At 43.8% G+C, this 14,460-nt stretch overlaps 1 protein-coding gene across 8 annotated transcripts in view; it reads right to left on the minus strand.

Annotated features, from left to right (window-relative positions):
* The window catches only part of SEMA5B (semaphorin 5B), a 261,572-nt gene that overhangs the window by 43,673 nt on the left and 203,439 nt on the right, over nucleotides 1-14,460 (minus strand). For all 8 annotated transcript variants that reach the window (XR_014585958.1, XM_083841544.1, XM_083841547.1 and 5 more), the window contains one exon: nucleotides 2,037-2,154. Coding sequence is in view for 7 of the 8 variants with exons in the window: in XM_083841544.1 (XP_083697670.1) it covers nucleotides 2,037-2,154 (118 nt within the window). In the remaining variant the exon portion in view is untranslated. The remainder of the gene's footprint in view (nucleotides 1-2,036; nucleotides 2,155-14,460) is intronic.

The following is a 14,460-nucleotide window of genomic DNA, read 5'->3' on the forward strand; positions in this document are numbered from 1 at the left end:
GTTCTGGCTTTAAAAGTTCGTGTGTGCCACTCTCTTAGCTGTGCCAAGACATCTGTTTGTGGGCTAGGCTACAGAAGAACTCCTGAAATTATGCGAGTTAGGAAAAGTTTATTTGGGAGGAGTGCTTTTAATCTATACCATGTCACACTGGAGTGTGATCTCACATACAGCTGTACCAGCACAGCTGAGTGCCTGGTGCCTGGCCCAGAAAAGTGGGGTGAGAAAAGCCAGGACTTCTTAAGATGGTAACTCATCAAACTGAAGTCCCAGCACGGGCCTTTTTCACCAGTGACAACTGGCATTGGGTCACTGCATTCCTCTGCCTTTCCAGTGGTGGAACATGCTGCCCTAGACTTGCCTCTGCTGACCACGATCTTTATCCTGCACTGAACACAAAGAACATACTTGTACATTGCTGATGGAGGTGCTTAAATGAGCCATCCCATCCCATGCCAGAGGTGAATTCATTCCAGCAAGGGGCAGAGGAGAAAGAAAAAGGAAGCACTTGCATGTGGCTTCTAATGGGCTTGGCGGCTTATCAGTTGAAGAGCACAGAGCTGATGTACGCAGCAGAATGACAGCACCTAAATGGAAAATAATCTACAAGGAAAATGTTAAAATAATGTAAAACTAGCACCCCAAGAACAGCCATTGCTGTATATTCTGTGCTGGATTTTTATGACCTTGAAACAATGATCTGGAGTAGCCTGTTCCCTAGTGTGCACCACAGCAGACATGTTCAAACTAGAGGATTAACACCTCACACACCTATCAACAGACACAGGCATTAAGCAGGACGAGATAACAGCATGGGCAATCAAAAAGCACTGCATCCCAGTTCAACACAGGAGGGTTATAAACACACAAGCATCTGAATCCAGCAGTGAAAAACTTAAGCCTGCCAAGCTGAGGATGGATTGAAGTAATGACTAATATTTCCTGGGAAAATATGAGAAGTAAGGAAGATAAGGGGAATAAACATAACAGTACCTCCAGATATAAATAGCATACTGAAGATATAACCCATCCAGCCCCCTCTTTCTGTCTACCGGACTTATCTGTATTAACATGCTAATTGTCGTTAGATAAAGCAGATAGACATTAATGAGAATTTCTCCTCCCCTCCATCCCTACAACTTATTTAATAAGACTGGTTTTCCTTCCCAACCACCTCCCAGGTATGGTTCAAGCAGCAGGAATTAAATTTGGCCAGATGGTTTCTGGGGATCACAGCCAGGAACTGGATGTTGAAGTCGGAGAAAAGGGGGTGGGCGGATGGGAAGGGAGCTGGTGAGCCAACTCAAACTAATTCAAGCAGACACTTCCTCTTAACTGCTGCCTCTCATGAAGACCATGAATATCGCAGAGGTTTGGTCTTTGGCCTGTTGAATTGAGGTTAGAGCTGAACTCTCTCTTTCTCATATTCTCTCTCTTATACAGACTCCTCCCTTCCCCCATGTTCTCTAATAGGTATGCATCTTTTTGTTCCCCTGCAAACCACCCACACATGCCATGTTTCTCTGCTGCTCCCTAGGTGCCTCTTCCTGCCAGTGCAACATTTCTCCACCAGAGTCATCCCATGGGCTGTGCTCAGGGATCCAAGAGGAAAATGAACTGAATGCTGCTTGAGGACACTGTACATCACTGACTCTCATCTCCCTATCCTGCAAGGAAGCCTGTAAGGTGGTGCAGACAGTGGGGCAGCCCTGAACCACCTCAAGTTTCATCTGGGGTTTACATGGTTCTCAGCAGGAACCCAACAACATGATCCACCCTTCACCTAGCAAGGGTGGGCATGAAGGGGACTGAAGGCTTGCTTTGGGATCCCCCTTTTTGGGCAGATAAATACATTGGGGGTCTTTGTGCTCTCAGCAAGTGACTGTGCGCAGATATTAGAGGAAGTATGTGCCACTAGGCTCTGAACACTTTTTTACCAGCCAGTCCTCATCAGGCTGACACATGCTCACTTGCAATATTCCTTTTACACATACACACACACTCACATATCGGTACGTATATAAAATATTTCCACTTACTGGGCACTCAGTAATATTTTGAGTCCACAGGCTCATGTTGGAGCTGTCCTCAATGGTGGTGCATCGCTTCTGCTTGTTATCCCAGCCGCAGTAGGGGTCTCTGGCTCCTAGGCATTCCCTGCATGTGCAAAGAGAAAAGATTAAAGCTCTTTGAGACTGTCTAGCTCTAAAGACACATATTCAAGCATAGCGCTTGTATATGACAGCTGTCAACTGTACCAAGGCTCAGCAGAAGAAACAATTTCTTCTAAGCAGAGGTTTACCTGCTTGGAAGGAGAGAACGTCTGAATAGAAGGGTGACAGGACACAAAGCAAATATCACTCATAGAAACTGTAGATTAAAAATCAGTTCACTTCTTTCCAAGGCCTAGGGAAAGAAAATGACTTTACAAATTTTAGTCAAAGAACACTTGTCATTGAGATATCTTTGTGCCCCCATGTAATCACTCAGCAGGCCAAATCTCACACAAAGCAACCTCTGTGAGTATGTTTTCTGACACTATGTCCATCCAAAAGGGTTAGACAAGCAGAATTAGCCAATGGACCAGTAATAAAGGCTTTCTATTAGTCCTGGCCTTTCCTGGAACAATGGCTTCATTTATAATCCCAACATCAAGATGTCAGTTTGGAAAAGTCACAGCAGAACATTATTTCTAAGCTTTTGGCTGCTTTGAACACTGCTGTATTCATTTTCCTCCTGAATCCATATTTACAGGCTAAGTGTGTGTTCCCAACATGTGAGCCGCTAAAGAAAAATAACTAGGGTTCCTACTGCCACCGAACAGAGAAGGTCAGTCACTGAATTAGTCTGTACCAATAAAATTCAGCTATATTGGTTGTTCCCATGAGTCGCTTTCAAATCGTTAATTTTCCTTAAGAAAAAAGAACAGTACCAGCCACACCATGCATGTGTTAGTGAAAGACAAAGAAGAGAGGACTAAACCCAAAAAGATTTGCAACACTATTTTTTATTCCAATAATCCATTCTCTTCTATCACACAAAAGGGCCACCAGGATCTTTCCAAAAGTCCCAAATGATTTGAAAACTGCCAATTAGGCAGCAGCAAGGGACGAAGGGGAAGAATTCAGTTCAAGAAGCTAAACGGGAGAGTAATAAAATTTATTCTAAGGGTTGGTATCAGTATGATAAATGAAACATCAAAAAAAAAAAAAAAGGAATCAAATGCAATGAGATGTGAACGGCTCCCTCCCAGAAATCTTTGAAATCCTATTAGCCTGTAATCAGCCACAAATGAAAAAGCATGTCCCTTAAGCACAGCTGAAAATGCTCTATCAGCCTGTACTGACTCCACAGCCATTTGCCCCAAAGCAAACCCTTGATTGTTTTCTTGTCTGGTACCCATTGCTTTATATATATATATATATATATATATAAAAATATATATATATACATGTGTATATATTTATATTTTAATTACAAGTTTTCAGTTTGCTCCTACATTGCAGAAAGACATTTCCTCTACTAAAGATTTCACATAGTGAGCTGTAAGGAGCATAACTTTATCTTTCATGCTTTAGGAAGGTAGTTACAAGGACTGTCTACTACATTTTTCCTTCAACTGCTTAAAAACACCCAAGGAAAAGGCAAAGATGATTTTGTCTCAGCCCCAGGCAACAGAACATCAAATATTTGCTTAGAAAAGACTCCGTATCCCCAGTCCAAGGATGCAGAAGGGACATGTGCTGTTTTGCTCATTACTCTGGCTAGGCACCCCGGTCCTACTGGCATCCCACGCTGCCCCCGTTCGCGCCGTGGGGCTGCCCCACGTACAGAGCTGCCCCTGCCATGCAGCAGCCCCTTGGCAAGGTCAGCATCGAGTCAGTGACTGAGCAGCCACAGGGGCATCTGCCCACCCTCTAGGTAACAGCACTTCAGGAGGGAGCTGTGCGGCTTCTGGAGAGAAGAATAACAATGAGAAAAGCAATGGGGAAAAAATGAGGAAAGAAGAAAGCCTGGGCTTTTAGTTACAGAGGCTTTTGGTCACGCTTTCAGACCCTGACACCGAGTACATGCTATTGTTTCCAACTGCATGAGGCCATTTTGCTGGGCGCCCAGCGAGCAGAGAGAGGTCATTGTAATTCATAACAGGGAAGGCTGTTGTGAGCATCACCCTATTATGATACACATTTTCTCTGAATTTAATTTATAGGAAAACATGTGCTGCATAAATTCAGGAAATAATCTCCATATGTTCTGTGCTGCAGCCCTCAGCCGCTCTGCAGGCTGCAATATATCCCGGTTAGGCACTGACCACTTTGCTGGCACTACTCGTAATGTATGTCATGTAGCTAATGTGCTGCTCCCGGCTGAGAGCAGCGGGCTGCAGGTCCCTGATGGAGCACTGGGGTGGCTCAGCCCGCCTTCCCCGGCCACCAGTCTCCAGCTGATGGGCACAGGCGAGGGAGCTGCAGAGCTGTGGGAGGGCCGCGATGCCCGGCCCTGGCCAAAGCCTGGCCCTGGGAGCAGGGAGCTCCAGCCGTCTCCGCTCTCTGGATGCTGGGCGTAATGGATCCTCACCCAGCTGCTGCTGCCATCCAGGCAGAGCCTGGGCTCTGCTGAGTTGTCAAAACGTGCACTGTGTAATTTAACAACCATCAAAGACCGGGACTTCTCTCTATCTGACGGCAGGCCCTCAAAACCATTTGAAATCTAAAAACAAAATAGCTATGCTGTCTGCCTCCCTTCAGGATTCAGAGCCCACTCATCTGCCTCAACTCTGGTAAGAAACCTATTATATCAACTGACAGCAGTACACTTAGGGGTGAGGAGGAATGTTATTTACTTACACACAATTTGCTCCATTTTTTTCCTTTTGTAAGCAGGAAAAGCATTACAATGTGCATTACTGCAAGAGAACATTTCTGGCAAGTACTTTAAGCGAACACTTCAAAACCCACCCTAATTTATATCTTTACAATATCTTTAGAATATATGTCCCTATTTATGTCATTAAGTGATAAAACCACACCAGCAAGCACACACCAAAAGACATACATATGTATGCATGCACACAGATCAAAATGCTTCACAAATGCGTTGTCATTCTTAGTAAATCAGGCACTGTGGTCTGGAAAATGGAAAGATATCAAGGTATTTCCCTATGTGCAGAACACAAAATAAATTGAAACGTTTATGTGTAAATACCATTTCACATTATGATACTGCCAAAAGGTCTCACACAGGCCTGCGGTCCCAAAGTCACGCAGGGCACTACGTAAATACTGTGAAATAAGATACAAAGGAGTTACCATGCTATAATGAAATTCTGATGTTTCAAAGTCCATGGGACTTGAGCCATTGGCTCGGAGGGGCCAAAATTTCATACCATACATAGAGTCTTCAGCAGTGAAAACAACAGCAAGGTTATCTCAGTGGCAGGCTAGGAATGCCCCTGGGAACTAATGACACAGTATCATTTCCCTTCCTAATTCACACAGGTAGAGGGAACCCATTATCCCAAAAGACTACCCGAGCGTGGCAGGTTAACACTGGCTGTATTAATGCTAATGACTTAGCTAATGAAATCCCACAAAGTAGGATGTTTGTGGAAGTGAGATGGTGATGATACCACACTGTCCGTGCCCCCAGTTCCCCTCTGGCCATCTAGTAACTGTAGTGCATTCAGTGAGGACCCAGGAGAATACCTCTTGACGGATATCTAAGAGGTTGGATTTATTATGACAGGGCATTACTATCAATAGCGATTCACTTTAATTCATTGCCTTGCAATAAATGTCTCATCTGAGGCATAATGGCATACACTGAAAACACTCAATTGAAAAACAATTCCATTTGTATCTCCTATTCAAGCTATTTTTTCTCCGGTTCCTTATTCTCACTTACTAAGGACATTTGCATGAAAATAAGATCTTACTCATAAGAGCTCACCTGCTGCCTGCTGTCTGGGAGCTGTAAGCCTCCCTGTTGTTGGCTATTGCAATCATTTTTACCGCAGTCACCGGGGATAACACAAAGGATTATCACTGTGCAAGTGGGGCAGAAAGCACAGTGCTATGAAGTCAATGGAAACTCTTAGCTATGACTCAAAAGAATTTTTACAGGGCCTCTCAAGCCTGGCTGTGCTGAGCCTTCACTAATAGCATTTGCTGTAAAAAGGCTTCTGCTACTGAGACTCTGATCCTGCCCAACATCTCCTCAAGAAGAGTCACAGCTTTATGAAGGGAGGGAGAAGCACTTTTTTGCTCCCTGTGCCCCAAGGGGCTACTTGGAGACATGTAAGGCATGAGGCCATGTAAATATCTCCATCAGTATTCCCATTCCTTAGAGGAACGGGGAAAAGGATCAGGGAGGAGAAGATGAAGGGAACCCAAAGGCAGAGGTAGGAAACTGGGAGGCACCTGAGAGGCATGGGCCCTTCGTGTGTGGCTGAGGGGTGGGCCCAGTACCTTGGTCCCTGTGGGCATACCTCATCCTCCTAAAATACAAATGGGTCATGGATAAAACAGAGGTCCTCCTAGCGCCATCCCGGGGGGGGTCTCTGCAGGTTCCTTCCTCTCACACATCCCCGCTGAGACCCTGTCTTGGGTCCTAATCCCACCTCTGCTCCCCACTCCAGGCATGTGACATTGCTGCAGCAGCTACAGCTTCAGCTTCTTCGGGAAGTGCTGCTCAGCACCATGCAATGAGGTGCATTGCCAGACAAGGAGGTCTCTGCTCAGCTCAGTGTGGGAGCTGCTCACCTACACGCTGAAAACCAGGCATCACCAGACTTCATCTTTTTTTTTTTTTCCCTTCTTTCTTTTAAAGTGGGCTAGATTTGTCCAAAGAAACAATAATGACGGATCATTGAGCACAATGCTTCCTAAAGAGAATGCCTGTTCCAAAATGCATTGCAAAGCAACAGCAGCCTTCTGATAAGCTAAATAACACAGGGATTTGGAAACTTTTTTGTAATAGCCTGAAAGACATCTTCTTTCAAAATCTTCATTAAAACTTAAATGTCTGTAGTTCAAAACTTTCTGATTCCCTCTTCAATTTGTTCTGGGTCTAGATAACTTCCTCTTTTGCTTGTTTTACCCTGAGAGCTAAAAAGCTTTAGACTGTGTAATAAATGGATCATCAAATCAATAGAACCAGACCCAAGAGATTAGTCTTCAGCAGACCAAAGGAAGGAAAGAATTACTAAAGCTTCTTCCCACTCGTACACACAAACATGCCATTTTGTACCAACAGCCAAGGAGTTGTCACCCGGAGCACTCACACTACAGGACTTGGCTTTTCTCCTCTGCCAGGACGCGCATGCCCTCCCACTTTTGTTCCCTCTCTCTGTATTTACTTCTTTCTCACTACTTTTTGGTGACTAAGAGCAAACAGGAATGAAATGACAGGACATCACAAGCTGCAGAGGCAGGGCTGTAGACCCAGAGACTGAGAAGCTCCTTTCCCAGACCATGTTTTCTAACAAAACCCCACCGTCATGCCAAGAGAGGGTTCTGCATCTTTGCTGATGATTTTTGGAACCAGTGGTGAACATCATAGTTGTCAGGGTGATACAACAGCTGTCATTTTGCACCTAGTCCTTTGAAATCCCACAGGCATCACCAATTAGTTCATTAGAGGCACAGAGATAGTGGTGCCATAAACCGAATAACGCAGTGCAAACATTTATAGGCCTGGTCCTGCAAGGCAGTGAGCAACCTACGCTCATCCGTGCTCAGCACCTCAAGAGCACGGTCAGCATGTGTTCACCTTGCTCTTTTGGGGGAGTAAGATCCCACAATTTCACATTGGTTTTCTCCACTCTTCGAGCAGGTAACTGAGAGAAGAGCACTCTGTAAGCAACACGGGGGTTTTAGCTCTGTCACTTAGTTGCGAGCATGAGGCTGTTTGGCAGACAGGCATTTCCTGACAAGGTTAGCTTACTGTCCCATTGCTATCAACCTGCGGAGGGGCTGAACTATGGAAATAATCATATTAGCTTCCAGCCAACCAAATCATAATTACTGACAACCTCAATAGCCCATGCAAGGGAGAGTGGACTTCTGTCTTCCCTAAAGCCAGATGGCATGAAAAGAGAGGAATAAGAATCAAAAGGATGTTCGTGGCTTAAGAAAATAAGATTAGAAAGGGAAAAAAGCACCAGACCTTCAAACAATTCCCCTAATTTTGACACCTTTAAAAATTCAAACTGCAGAGATGAGTTAGTGATCTGTGCAAATCCATTATCTTTCCCCACTGAGAAGAGAAGCCAAGTGGAACTGAGCTGCTTTAGTCAGGCGCTGGTCAAGCAGCAGCTTCATTTCTCAGCTGGTGAACGCAACATATTCTGTGCCAGCTGCTACTGCTCTTTGCTCAAGACTTCTAGCCACAGACTTCATAAGCCATTATTTGCAGAATGGGGCACTGCTCAGGAAGAACATAGTGCTGCTCATAGGTACCGCCACCGCGAGGGCTTCGGCTGATGTTCATCTAAAGAGCGAAGGTTCGGTATTTTGCCATTTGATACCGGGCACTTTGGCATTTGATACTGGACACAGAGAATCTGGAGCATTCGTGTGCTGTGTGTGTATGCAATTTATCACCCACACATGCTTAGCATCAGTGCCTGGTGCTCTGCACACGATTTATTTGAACACACAGATTAAAGCCATGGTGTAAAACAACCTCTAGAACTGAGGTCCATTTGTGAGCCGAACACACGTGGCTTATTTGAAAGGAACAATGCACAGACACAGGATTTTCATAGGCAGTTTCATTTCATTTTCCTTTCCATGTCAGGGACCTTGACTTGCTAGTTTCCACCTCCTGCCTTACTGTTTTCAATATCTCTTTAATCGATTGCAGCTTATAGATTATGGCCTCGTACAGTTTACACAACTATTCAATTTCTTACTTTCTGACATCCCATTCCATCATCTTTTAGCAACAGTGACTTCTTTATTGGATAGGTGTTTATTTTTATTTTTAAAGCTGTGAAATAAAACAACATTGCATTTATTCAAATATGAAGATTAATGCCATCACAAGAAAAATTCTGATTAAATCTGGATTTATGTTTACATCAGTAAAACAGGTTATTAAAAAAAATGAGTAAGCGTTGCTCCATAAACACTATCTGAAAGACACTCTTGTCACTGTGCCAAACAAAACTGACCTCCAACAAAAACAGAAGTACAGAGGGCCACTGACTACCAGCGATGGGATCAGTCATCCACGAGAAGACTCGGCTACTATTAAAGTCCTAATGAAAGGAATAGCCGGAAGGAATTCCTGAATGCGGGGCATGTTTGTCTGGACTGTGAAGCACAGCCATTTCCTAGCCTCAGCAGACTTTTGAGCCTTAAGAAAACATGCCCCTCAGGGCTGCCATATGGCAAAAAGCAGAGTGGAGCAGACATCCTTTGGAAAGGCAGCTTGGGCAAATCAGTGCACTCAAGTGTTATTCCCTCTCTCTGCCCTGTGTCAGTCAGTGTCTGAAGGCAGCTGTCATATTAAGATGTGCTCTGCTCCTGCGTTTCTGCTTTGTGGTTGCAGATCTGAGACTTCTGTGTGAACACGGCAAATTCCTCTAGTCTGGCGCTGTAGGTGGATCCGGGAAAAAGGGTGCTTTAGATGAGCAAATCTACTGCTAGGGGGACAGACAGGTGCTTTACGTAGCTTCTAGAAGATGCTGATGATTTAAGGACAAAAATAATGCTAAAATGGCAACTTAGGAAGGGAGAGAAAATTACAAAGGCAGAAAACTTAGAAAGAAATTTAAGTGATAATAAAAGTCTACAGTTATCACCCAGGCTGCGAAAAATAATCCATATTCAAGCAGCTCCTTTGTGAAAGTTGGATTTTGTGAAAGTTGGATTTTGTTAAGCTCTGGGTAATTATTTTCTGCTCATCAAGATACAGATTCGACAGACCCTTTGTATGTTAATGTATGTTAGAAAAGGCAAATAAATATTAGACTACCTACTGCAACTCTAAGGATCTAACATCCCTTCACTAATGCAGGGCTATTTCGACACCGTGTAAGGGGCAAAATGGCCCTGCCAATGTAGTCTACATTGTTTTTTCCCATGTAGCTACAAAAACACCACCAAACAACATCAACTCCACTTTTTAGCAAGAGACAGCATCGCTTAAATAAATGGATATTCTTGAAATCCAGCCCTACCCATGTGCAGACTGGAGTGTTCTCATAGATGTACAGTATTTTGGTCTTCTGACATGTAAAAGACACCAGGCAGAAGTACAACAACATGTTTTTCTACCACCCATACATATTTTATGCACTTACAGGTATTTATATTTTATACTTAAAACAGCAGCAACAACAAATTTGCTCTAAGTCCAGATTTTCCTCCCCAAAGAGGTAAAACAGCACATCTCCTAATAAAAAGTTGATGATGCCTCTGTAGCAATACAGTCAACTGGTAGTAACGCCGGACTTCTGTAACACCTCTGTGTTTTACACTGAAAATGCAGGCTGGAAGCTTGAGACACGAAGCAAAGCAGCCATGGCAGCAGTAAGGCAGTAGACATCTGGAGCCACGTTGCTGAATACGACCACTGCCTAGAATACAAATCTCATGACCTAATAGTAGCAAATTGCAAGAATTGACAGAAGCAATGGATATCTGCCCTGGGGCTTGCTGGAAGCTTCAGTTATTAATCTTGTTTGTATAACAGTAGCATCAATGTCATCTTAACATTATGTATTCCAAGAAAACTACCTGTTTTCCTGTCAGTCGCCGCTGTGTTGAAACTAATTTCACACAGCCCACCTAGCAGGTATCAGATGGTAATGACTTTTAGACATCATTGATCTGAGTTGGCCTAAAGCCAGTCTGCTAGAGGTCTTGCGAAGGATCCATATTCTAAACCACTCTTGATCTTGCGAGCAAATCACCTGGGCAGTGTGCTTTAAAAATAAGGAGCAAACAAAAGACCTCAGCACATTCAACCTCCCTGCTTTTTCCTCCCTCCCAGCAACTCCAAAGCTCTCCCCCCCAAACAAATCTGCAACCTAGTCATGACAGTAAGGAAGCAGAAGCCCTGAAATTATCTGACTTTACCTGGCAATTTCTGAAGTGACCTTCATCTGTTTCAGCAGTTGAACAGCCCCAGACTCCTGCTACTGCTTGGTTTTCTTTCTACCACAGCACCATTCATTCAGGGCCATTTGCATCGTTCAGAGCTAAAAGTGAGCGTCCAGAAAGTATGCAGGCAGCTTAAAATGAATGTAAAGCTTACTGTTGGTTTGTGTATTTAATACGAATGCTAAAAACTGTAATAATTCATTTGGTTCTGAGCAGGGCCCTTCCACTCCTTCATCCTGTGCCCTATCCTTTTCAGTAATGCAAGCACCAGCAATCTCAGCACAGGCTTATTCCTCAAACAGCCTCGTGCTGGTTTCCCTCCCGGCACCACACTGCATGTCTCTCCTCACCGCTGTTTGTGATTCCCTCATACTCAAATGCCATCTACAAAGTATGCTATTTTCTTCTTCCATGCCATTAAAGATAATGTCAAACAAGATGAAACTGAAAACCAATCTCTCTGGCATCGTACTGGAAACATGCCCCTGCTCACTGCCTTACTGCTTACCCTTGCCACCTTTTTTCCCAGTTTCAGACACACATGGCCACGTCCCTTTCCGAGACTGTTCAAATGAAGCTCTTCAATCACTCTCCTTAGACCTGTACCATCCCCTCCAATCCTAGAGGTCCATATCCTGCAAATAGTATGGATGTGCTTAGCTTTACATATATAAGTAGCTACATTAAAGAAAATGGGAGTAATTGCCTGCTACAGCAGATGCAAATGTGTTTTCAGGATAGAGAAAATGGTATAATTTTGCACTTCTATTTAAAGAACACAAATCCATTTCATCTACCAAACTTTATTCTTTCCAAGAGCTTTAGTGATCATGGTTCTGTATGATGTCTTCATTCTCTGTCAGTGGGAGTCTTGCTATTTACTTAAATGCAACCAGAATGCCAAACCAGATGTTTAGTGATTTATTCTGATGTATTATTGGATACTGGAGATAACAAAGGATTGGGGTGAATACTCTCCTGTCTGCCTATGAAGTCTCCCAAAGCCTTGCAGAATTATTGGTGGCACAATAATTAGCTAATTTCCTTAACCTTGGAGAGGCCAAATCAGCCAAAGCAGATGGAAACCAGTGATTAAGCTTTATAATAACATTTTCATAGGATCTTACCTTTCCTTCTGCCTCTATTTTTAAAAGGATGTTCAATGTGCTAGATATTTTTCAAAACTTTCCAGGAGATATTTTCAAAACAAAATCTGGGCCAGCCTCAGCTCAGAAGAAGAGGATGGATGTTCAAGATCTTTGATTAATAATAAAGCATCAACGTCACCTCAGCGATCTGCTGGTTGCTGGGCTGCACTGAACAACAGTCTTCATTTCCTCCCCTACCCCTTTTACCATTTTCTCTCCCACTCTTTTTACCCAGTGATCGTTACTTGTTTGTCCTTGGAGGAACTATCATCACTCTGATGAAGAGGTCAGGATTTCCAGCCCATATTCAATTGACTCTTTCCCTGAAAGATGGAAATATTGAGGTCTCTTCTCAGACTGTATTATTCATGCAATTAAGTTCCCCAACATTTTCAGTCCTGAAATCTGGTACTTTTGTAAGTCTGTTTTTGCAGTCTTAAACTCAAATGCTTCATTCTTTTGTTACAGAGGATTTTGTACCATGGAAGGAGTAAAAAAAAAGAAGAAAATAGCAACAACAGTAAACACCAAAGCAATGCCCCAGGTGATATCTCAGATCCCTTAAAGGGTGGTATGGACGTGGTACAAGGACCTTGTTTGGAATTGCAGTTCTGCACTTTGGAAGGCAGGTAGTACAAAAGGGAGAAGGAGGGCAAAAAACTCTGCCTCATTACTGAGGCTGCTGACCCTTTTCTTCCAAAAAGTCCCTGAAGCCATTTCAAGAGTTACTCACCTACACGTACTTAGTTGTCTGATCATGGTTCCAGAGCTATTTAGAGGTGAGTTCTGTTTCTCACACAGATCTCAAGTCAGCAAATAAGAGTACTTGTCAGCTGAGTCATTTCTGCTAGCTTTGCATTAAGCACCATGGCCAGAGGGGATGCACAACAGAATTTAGGCCAAGTAGGAGGGTAAAAGCTCAGCATAACTCAACAGCAAACTCCCTGGAACAGGGTCAAAAAAGCAGGCAGAGTTCAAATGACAGACTGTCACAGTTGCACGCAAGAGGATCTGGCGCTCCACATGGCCTCAGAAGCAGGAGCATCTCCGCTGCCACGAGGTTGACCTAAGGTAATACTCACTCAGCCTGATGGGATGCCCACACATGAGCACTGCACAAGGGGGAGGGGACAGACCATCCAAACTATTCTCAAAACCTCATTGTGCAACCAAACTGCATCCCAAACCTGCGAACTGTAGGTTTTATGCAAACTGGAAGAAGGAAGAGGAAAGAATGAATATCATCATCAAGTGCATTAAGACAAACCGTTCAGGACTGAGAGAGCAGAATATTTAAGAGACCCTCTGGTCTCAGCCCCAAACACACTTTCTTCTGCTCATTTGAATATGTAATAAAGAAACAGCTACAATATCACTCTGAGGCCAGCCTCAGGGTGCACAGAGGCATGTGGCCCTGATGCTTCAAAGGGGCAGTACAAACAGATCACAAAATATTCCCTAAACAGCCAGCTTCATTTTACTACCTGTCTGACTGCAATTCCTAAAATTAATAATCTCATCCTACCCTTTGAAAATATTACTAAACAATTCCTGTAGATAGGCCCCACCTGAAAATAATGTTCCAGATCTTTAGTCCTCACCCCTCTACAATTCAGATCCAGGATTTTGTTCAGATACATTCTAGAGATACGGTGGTGTCAGTGACAAAGCTGCAATGCTGGCTCTCCAAATATCGCTCCCCAAAGCTTGAGGGCAACTTGAGGTAAAAATCCAAGCTCATTTGAAAATTGCAGGCAGGTTAAAAAGATTTCAAAGCCATGCAAAATCCAGCAGCAAGCACAGCCAAGCTACCACCCAGCAAAGCAGCCTTCAAAACACACTGCACGTTCAAAGGGCTTGCAGGTTTTGCTCGCTTTGGACATCTTCCTAATACTCTCCAGCGAGAGTGGGGAACGGCATACTGAAGCACAAGAGGAAAACACACACACAAGCAAGGTCCCTGCAGCCAAGTCCAGCCTGTAAATTTGGGCAGCTGACATTACAGATGTCTTCCTGTTGCCCTGCTGCTAAGACTGGCTGTCCTGAAAAGACAGATTGAGACAGGTCAGTAGGCAAACACAAAGCACTGCTCAGACACCCAGAAATATATTGGGTCAATGAACTACATCAAGACATGGGGCTGAGCTACTGGTCACCATTTAAGAGATTAAATTGGTGCTGTGTCAATAAAGAAATAGTAAAGG

Source organism: Anser anser, assembly GCF_964211835.1.
Source record: "Anser anser genome assembly, chromosome: 6".
NCBI lineage: Eukaryota > Metazoa > Chordata > Aves > Anseriformes > Anatidae > Anser > Anser anser.